Here is a 9,056-nt window from a genome sequence, read left to right as displayed (position 1 = left end):
TGGAGACCATTTTTACATAGGAATGCTTTTCATTGTGCACTACATAGAATAAGAACCTGCTTGATGGAAATCCCGTGTGCAAGCAAAAACAAAAGGCAGTTTGTCAAGGGTAAAAATATTTTTACTCCAACGCTAGTGTGTATGTAATACAGCGTAAAAAAAAAAGGATTAAACACAGGGCAAGTATATTAAACCTGTCTGAACTAGAACGTTTTTATTACAAAACTAGGACAACGGTGTCAGAATACTACCTAATCAACAGTCTCCCACAACTGTAACACCACCCACAAAATTAGTCAGTATCATTGAACACAGCATTTGTCTATACGCATTAAAATATACAAGCTTATTGAGTTGGTAAAAGCAGTTGAACTTGCAAAAAAAAAAAAAATGTTTAAAGTAAACAAACCAGCCCTGCATTGTCCAATCACTAAAAGACTTAAGGCTGTGCATTATATACCCAAAGGCTTCAAAGCCTTTCTTCCTCTTTGGTCTTCTGCTTCAGTTTCTCCAGTACCACATTCAGGTCCATGGTCTTGATCAACTTGAGATAGAAGTCCTTTCTAATTGTGTGAATGGTAAGCCATTCAGGAGTCAGTTCTGCCAGCAGCCGAAGGTGCAGCTCCATATCACCTAAAAATATTTCATGTCAGTCAATGTCAGAACTGCTGCAAACCAAGGGATTTTTTAAAAGTAAAAAAATATAGGATTTCATATCAGGCATTTCTTCAGATAGCTCACCTGTGCTCAGGGCAGAGCGGTAACTGGAGACCATCCGGTTACAGGCCACCGCCATGATCAGTGCGGGTTTCTTCTCTGCCACAAAGACGTTACGCAGGATCCGAGCCAGCTCTTCCAGACGTGACATCATCACAAGGCGCTCCTCCTGCTGAGGGTTCCGGGTCATGGCAGCTTGGAGCTTCTGAGCCTCCTTTGCTCGGATCTATAACGACAGAAGGATCAGTCCCAGTCCTCACTGCATAAGTCACACTACTACATACACACATTTTATCATTTGTCCTAAGTCAAACAGCAGGGTGACCTACCCTCTCCAGCAGGGACTGAGACACCCCTTTGAGGGCACTGTGAGTTTCAGCAGGAGCCACAGAAGTTTGTGGAACAGGCTCTTGCTCTTTTACACAGACCATCTCTGCAGTCTTCAGAGCCATGTTGGCCAGCGCTTTCTCCATCTGCAAACAGCAAAATGGTTAATACCAAACAATGCAATTTAAATGAATGCCTTTTAAAACTAGAGCCCAATCAAATCCAGGTTTATTCAGCACATACAGTTCACAGCAAGTATAAAACATGCAGCAAAATGCTTACTTGCAAGCTCCTGCAACAGTGCAATAAAATAAAGTAGAAGCACACTATAGGATATACAGTATACAAATCATAATCAGTGGATAGTGGCAACTGGTACGCCTCCGACCGCAAGGCACTACAGAGGGTAGTGTGAACTGCCCAGTACATCACTGGGGCCAAGCTTCCTGCCATCCAGGACTTCTATACCAGGCGGTCTCAGTGAAAGGCCCTAAAAATTGTCAAAGACCCCAGCCACCCTAGTCAGACTGTCCTCTCTACTACAGCACAGCAAGCAGTACCGGAGCGCCAAGTCTAGGTCCAAGAGGCTTCTAAACAGCTTCTACCCCCAAACCATAAGACAATTGAACACTTATTTGCATTGTCCCCCTCCACACCACTGCCAGTCTCTCATCTATGCATAGTCACTTTAATAACGCTATCTACATGTACATACTAACTCAACTGGTGCCCCCGCACATTGACTGTACTGGCACCTCCCCATATATATATATATATATATATATATATATTACTGTTGCTCTTTAATTACTTGTTATTTTTCTCTTATCCATATTTTTATTTTTTAACTGCACTGTTGGTTAGGGGCTCGTAAGAAAGCATTTCACTAAGGTCTACACCTGTTGTATTCAGCACGTGACTAATAAAATTTGATTAGATCAGTGTTGGTCACAGTTGATGTTATATAGACAAAACAGCAGTGTTGACTGTGTGTGTAAGGGTTGGATGTGTGGCGAATGCAGGACAGACTGGTCAGTAAGTACCTTAGGGGTCATCATGGAGCGGGCCTTGTCCAGAACCTCCTGGGCAGTGGTTAGCTTCTCAGCTTCCTGTGGGGGCTGGGGCAGCTCACTGGGCAGGACATTGGGCACCTCATCCACATTGAAGCGAGGGTGCCAGCGGGTAAGCTTGTCATCTGGGACTCTAATAGGAGGATTCAACTTGGCAAGGAATGCCTAAAGACAACATATACAGATTGGTTACCAAGTCGGGTCAACTCAAAGTATACAGTTAGAGAATATTCTCTCATATAAATGGTGCCTACCTCATGATGCCCTTTCACAATGCTGATTAGGTTTTGGTGGAAGATACGTCTCCTCTCTAACAGGCGGGAAGCAGCCAGCACTGCCTTGCTCTTATCTGAGGAACAAAAACAGACATTAGGAGAACCAGTCATATCAGCAGTTATTTAAATACACTCATCTGTATTGAAAGAATAGAAAGCATCATGAGACCTCCCCCTCACCAGCTTCAATGACAGGCTCCACTGTGAGCTGGTAGCTCGACTTCTTCACTGTAGCACTGAAGGTAGGAATGTTTCTCTCCTGGCGGAAATGGTAGGCCGCAGGATAGACTGTCTTAATCTGGCCCACATGGGTCTCCTCAAAGCGCCTGTGAAATTAAAAGGAAAAGTAATGAATATTTCTGCTGCTCCTTCCTGTGGATTTCTACTTATCATCCAATTAGATAATTACAGTTTGCGCCATACTTGTGCATCATGTCCTGGACACCCTGCTTCACTTTGGCAAAGGTAACAGTCTCGGAGCGGTTGAAGAGCATTCCCACTATGGTGTCCATGCTACGGAACATTCCAGCAAGCAGTTTGTACTTGAAGGGCAGGGTGAGGCCAGGGGGAACATCCTGGGCAAGAGTATGGTACCGCTGATAGGCTGGGAGCTTATCTCTGAAAAATAGTATATTACAGATCAGGACAAATGATTAGTTATAATCAAAGCCACTACAAAAGCCTCTTCAAATAACACTGTTTCCCAACTAAGACCCCTAAAATTGAAATACTTGTTTCATCCTCACCCATCCTCGGTTTGTGGCCGATTATTTTCTTCAGTAGATCTGGCCTCTGCCAACCTCTCCTCCTTCCTGTGTTGTGCCTTAGCAGCAAGCTCTTTGACACAGGCTAGCTTTGTCTTCAGGTCTGGGGCAGTAGCAGTAGACTCGGGGGGCGTCGAGGGCAGGTTCTCAGCTTTCCGTGTCTGGCCCTGTATCTTCTTAAGGCGGAACTTGAGGGCCGCAACATCCTCTTTGGAGAAAGTCTGATGTGGTAGAAAGACAATGCCATTGAAACATTTGTGAGGATTCTGTCCATTATGGTATGACTAAAGAGTAACTTGATTAGATAAAATGAAACAATCTCAGAGAATTGAATTGTGGCCAGGTGTGTAGACATAACAGTGAAGAGCAAAGGTGAAAGCATAAGCCACCAACAATACTGTACCTTGTGCCCCTCTTTTGGTTTTGTGCTGCCCTGAACATGTGGCTTGAGTGTTGGGGAATTGTTGGCACTGCGATTGAGGAAATTCTTTGATTCTTTATCAACAGGTAGTGGATAGGGTACCTGCGGGACATCTTTAGCCAGAGAGTGGGTTGCCTGGTAAAAAAAAAGTATTCAGCGGTGACTCAAATATTCAGCCCCCTTCCCAATTTGTCTTCAAATTCCTTAGCCAAACATTGTCTGTGAGGTCTTTCGTTGTGTCTAGTTTATGATGTCTAGCTAGCTAACCATTATTTTATTAAGCCTGTGCTTGTTTTATTTAGCCTACATGAAAGTGACGTTAGTTGATGAAGATTGTCTTAGAACAAAACGTAGTTATAAGATCTAAGCATGTGTTTACCACACAGACCTTAATTTACGCAGGAAAAAAATTAAATGACCCCATAGGCTTTGGCCAACGAGCCATGGCGGCCTACGAAAATGCGCCAACATTACCGGTTCGTTGTCTTTGACGAGAATCAATTTCTTTCTGACCGACTTCTTTACAGCTTTAACCGGCTCAGGACTTGTCCCTGCAGCGATGGCGTGTTTATTTGCCTCGATCCGAAGACGCTTCTTTGCTGTGCTATGTTCAGCAGTAGTTGAAAATACAGCTGACCCAAGATCGAATTCAGCTTCTGTAGAGGTCCTCTTGGGAGTACGAGGGCTGGAGAAAAGTGTTTGTTTTTCCGAGTCGGTCCTCGCCAGCACAGCAGACACGCTCTCCACCTCATCGACCGAAGTCGCCTCGTCAATAACCCTCCAAAACTCATCTTGTACACTGTTTTCAGAACATGTTGATTTTGAATTCTTTATCATAACCTTTGTTGTAGGTACCGCATTCTTGCTTTTCGACCGAGTTGATCTTGTGCATGGCTTATTTGTTACAGTGTCCACAACTTGCGTTTTATTGCCATCACCATGCGCAGCCCCACTAGCATCTTTCTTTCTCTTGACGTAGAAATCGGTGACCCGCGCCTGAGACATAATGATGTCAATCTAGAACCACACAATTCTCTTCTGGTCAGGAAAGACGACTGGACAAACGATAAATCAATTTCAACTCAGCAGCTTGAGCTAACCGAGGTATATATGAAGACTTGCTCAAAGTCGCTATGACCGGAACATGCAACACATTTTCGCGCGAAATAAACACGTGACCTTCATAAGCCACACCCTTCTCCCGCTCTGTTTCAAAGATTGGCCAGTGCATGTTTCTTATGGACAGAAAAGAGCAGAGTCTCTGAGCTGTCGGATCAGGTCCATTTTCAACTTACTTGCGGTTTAGGAACTGTTTTGTGATTGAGGGAATTTTAATCATTCCCGTATTAGCGTTGATTGCATTTGATTTGGGCCGGGCTGGTTTAGGATCATTTACGCAGCATTTTAGAAGCATTTACGTTGGTCATGACATTTAGGTTAAGGTTAGGAAAAGAGTTCAGGTTAGCTAAAATACAAAAAAGCTGTAGACATTATCGCGTGAGCCAGGTGCTCGGTTCTGGCCGAAGGCAAAAAAAAAAGTAGGATTCTGTGTTTTCATGTGCAAAGGTGATTGCTTTTTCTAAAACGATGTCTGCCTTGCCAATGAAAACTAGTTTGAAAATTTAAACATAGGCCTATATTTTATGGAAAATAGATGTATGCTTCTGAATGATGCACCGTTCTGCATTGTTGACAATATGACCAGTTTAATGGAATCCCTTCATTGAATCAACATGTTACAATCCCTCATGTATAATTTGTATTTGCATGCAGAGAAAATAGTTTTATTTTAATTTTATTGTCAATGCTATGTTATTTCTATATTTGAGTTGGTGATGGTTTTCTTTTTGGCCATGTATTTTTGAGATTATTGTAGGTTCCCCTTTTTATGGAAATTATTTGAAGAGGGTTTACTACTTGATGTTGTAAATTGTGTGTGTGAGTGATGAGTTGCAGTGATGCCAATTTAGCAATTTTGTTGCTAGATTTAGCAACTTTTCAGTCTACCCTGTGTTAGTCGCGTCAATTCGAATCTGGTATCAGGATAAATATGACAACGAGTCACAGATTGTATACTATGTATTTTTTATTAGCTAAGCAATAAGTGGTAAATGCAATGTTCGTATATACGGGCTCTCTGTCCCACCTCGCAGGGCAAACAGAGAACTGACTCATACCTGGCAACTTAGTAACACATTTAGTTAGCTACCTTTAAAACTTTATTTTGAACTTTTATCAACTTTTGAAAAGTGAGTCAAACGCTAAAATGACACAATTTTTTTATTTATTTCTGTCACACACTGTCACAATACACGTGCCTGGCTGAAAAAGTGCATTGTGAGTGACGTCTGCAGCAGGCCAGCAGCATTTTCAGCAAATTGCAAATCATTGTTGGCTGACTGCAACAGCAGTAGCACGGGTTCGGCGAGCCAAACCCAATGAATATAGTTGGTAACGAATGTTTGATCTTGAACAGAACTTACAACATCAATCAACAAGTTTCAATCAAAACTGTACAGCCAGAAGTACAGAAAAGAGTGGGAGTCTGTACCTGAACAAACGTCAAATCATATTTTTTGCAGGGATGGACAGTCAATTTGAGCAACGTTATTGTGTATTCCACGTACTGACGTAGTTTTACGTTATCACGCAATGACATCACAACGTCATTTAGCAACTTTTAGCAACAAATCAACCTGCCTCTAGCAATTTATCCTGAAAATTAGTTGGCAACATAGATGAGTTGGGCTTGGTGTACCACTAGAGGACGCTAATGATTTACCAGACAATTTTTATTTAGAAGATTTAGAGTCAATTTCAAGCAGGTTACAGCAGTGTGAAACTTTTTCAAAAGATTACCGAGTACGAGTTTTCGGGTGTATAATCTCAAAATTCATAGACTACTGGTTTACTGCGCAGTTAAGGTAGGGCTATTTATTAGCATGTTGCTGAAGGAGTGTCGCATAGCAACATTTCACTTATAATTTCCTGCTATGGGCTAAAGTTTGTAAGTGTCATGTGTCAACGCAAAACGACAACGTGCTCTTTCAAATAGGAAAATCGCAGGCGATGGTGCTGACAGTGAGATCTTCAAACATGCGTTAACTATGATATAGAATAGCTGAATAGGCTGAAAATGTATTCGTTTCTTTCGAAATTACCATACATTAATTGTGTATGCTTGTGAGATAGTCTTCCTCGTGGACATGTTGCTTTCAAAAACACACCTTAAAATTGTTAGTTAGGTTATGAAGAGAGAAAAAAAATCTGAGGAAATGCCAACCCAGTGAGAGTGAATTGGATTTACAGCGATTGAAAGAACAGTTCAACTGTTGCAGTAGGCCTACTGGTGAATCACTTTTTCCATGAAGATATTGCTTTACATGAAATATTCAGTCCAAGGGGCGGCAAGAGAGGAGAGTTGTTTCAATACGGGAGAGCTGGTAGTTAGTTTTGTTTACAATTTCGTGCGAATACACTTTATATCCCCGAAATGTGAGGTGGAGATGTCTTGTGGATTTACAGAACAAGAACCTCAGGAAACTTGAAAAATATTACTTTTGGAAGTCATATGTCTGCCTAGTGGAATGACCGCACCGCTTTATTTTATCGGTTCAAAAGACACTTTGAAAACCATGAACAATTATTGCGGACTGGGTTTAATTCAAATTAATTGGGTGGAATTTAACGTTCCGTCGAGGAATGTCAGCGGGACTGTAGACTGGAGCTAAGCAGTGCATTTGGGACGCGCGCTCATGGAGCTTCAGGTGGTATGTGGACTGCTCTACTGCATTCTGTTGCCGACGTTCTTGTTAGCAGGTAAGATGTCAGGGTTTCCATTGTAAATTGAATTAAACCAGAATTCTACTTTAGTGCCCAATAGGCCTAAATGATTGATATTATGTTATTTTGCTGCATATTCAATTTGCATGTCATGCTATATTATTTATTGTTGTCTACAATAAAAACATTTACAGCCTACACTGACAGAATGTCATTGATAGATCACATCATTTGAAAATTGGAATAATTTCTGTATGAATAGGATTATTATGGATTAAGTATTTGACCTCCCTCTTTTGCACAGTGGCCCAATGAAAATAGGTTATACTTCTTTCTCTGCTTCTCCTGTTTTCCCTAGTTCCGATAGACTCCAGTAAGTTCTCCTGATTCATTGAGGTGTTTATTTAGCAGACACACTCAGGCTTGGCTTCCTTTCTACATAAGGTTTTAGACAGGACCTCTTCCTGTTAAAACACACAAACACACACTTATAAAATATTTTTTTTAAGGTATCCAAAAGGTTTCTTTGGCTGTCCCCATAGCATAACCTATTTTGGTTCCAGGTAGAACCATTTTGAGTTCCATGTAAGACTTTGTAGAAAGGGGTCTACATGGAAGCCAAAAGGGTTATCCTTTGGGGACAGCCGAATAATGCTTTTAAATGAATAGATCGAGTGCACATTCTAAGAGTGCACACCATTGTTCACGCTCCATTCTGTGCCTATATAATGGTAGGATGCTGTGCCACATGAAAATGCAAGTGTGAATGGTAGAATAAACTAAAAGTTGTTTTGTATTTGAAGCTTCAAGTGTAGTAGGCCTATGACTTGGTAAATTAACTGAGCACATTGTCCCCCACAGGTAGACCTATTACTATCATGTAAGTGTTTTAACAGGAAACCGTCCTCAATTGTGTCATCTGTAAAGATTCCTTTCTATCTCAGCCTACTTGTCCCTGAAACTTTCCATTATCCACTAAAATCCAGCTAGTCTCCTGCTGGTCTAACTAGGAGCTATGTGGCAGGTATAGATGTGGTTCAGACTGTTGACAGGAGACTGCTAGAAGATGTGGCATCTCTTGTCACATGGGTTCTCTGTGGCAGGAACAGAAAGTGTCTTGCGAGCCTCCTTACCCGTAACACGTGGCCAACCAATTTCCACTCATTTCCACATTGGTTGCAACTGTTTCAATCTATGTCTCACCCACACGCCTGATTCATTTATGTTTCCTTTTTTGACTGCATAATGTAGGCTACATGTTGTTTAGAAGTCGCAGGGCTCATCATACATGTCCTCTGATTTTTTGTCAGCAAGATCTATTGGTGCTCATCTGGATGCAGACTGTAACCCTGCCATCTTTGTGGTCAATCCAAGGCTGGAAGGTGCACATCACTGAGGGCAATAAAAATGCTCCCGACAGTGGGTCATCCTGACCAGTGCTGTGTTCCACATAAGGCCACATAGGACCTGTTTAATCAAGACCACATGGTTGGCCGGTGTGTTTACTACTACCGTTTGAAAGTGAGACAATGAGAAGATAATGAACCTGTATCTTAGTGGAATAAAGATTTTAGAACAAGGTGGAATATGACAAACACAGTAAATCAAATGTTATTTGTCACATGCGCTGAATACAACTTACCTTGAAGTGCTTACTTACAATCCCTTAACCAACAATGCAGTTCAAGAAATAGAGTTA

The 9,056-nt window shown here is 41.7% G+C and overlaps 2 protein-coding genes across 2 annotated transcripts in view; one reads left to right on the top strand and one right to left on the bottom strand.

Moving 5' to 3' along the window:
- Positions 1 to 99: 99 nt before the first annotated feature.
- Positions 100 to 4,742, bottom strand: LOC139411385 (chromatin licensing and DNA replication factor 1). Its single transcript, XM_071157680.1, has 10 exons — positions 4,049 to 4,742; positions 3,557 to 3,709; positions 3,136 to 3,374; positions 2,813 to 3,007; positions 2,570 to 2,715; positions 2,369 to 2,463; positions 2,088 to 2,279; positions 1,047 to 1,190; positions 742 to 943; positions 100 to 633 (listed from the first exon to the last, which is right to left on the bottom strand). Exons 1-10 carry the CDS (start codon positions 4,577 to 4,579, stop codon positions 470 to 472), a joined length of 2,061 nt encoding a protein of 686 aa, XP_071013781.1. The 5' UTR covers positions 4,580 to 4,742; the 3' UTR covers positions 100 to 469.
- Positions 4,743 to 6,623: 1,881 nt separating this feature from the next.
- LOC139411379 (piezo-type mechanosensitive ion channel component 1-like) overlaps positions 6,624 to 9,056 on the top strand; it is an 80,188-nt gene continuing 77,755 nt past the window's right edge. The window contains exon 1 of the mRNA XM_071157662.1: positions 6,624 to 7,393. Coding sequence (XP_071013763.1) covers positions 7,330 to 7,393 — 64 coding nt within the window. The 5' untranslated portion in view covers positions 6,624 to 7,329. The remainder of the gene's footprint in view (positions 7,394 to 9,056) is intronic.

The sequence above is a fragment of the Oncorhynchus clarkii genome, chromosome 6 (assembly GCF_045791955.1).
Source record: "Oncorhynchus clarkii lewisi isolate Uvic-CL-2024 chromosome 6, UVic_Ocla_1.0, whole genome shotgun sequence".
NCBI lineage: Eukaryota > Metazoa > Chordata > Actinopteri > Salmoniformes > Salmonidae > Oncorhynchus > Oncorhynchus clarkii.
Note: the sequence above shows the minus strand (reverse complement) of the source record. Positions and strands in the feature narration are given on the sequence as shown.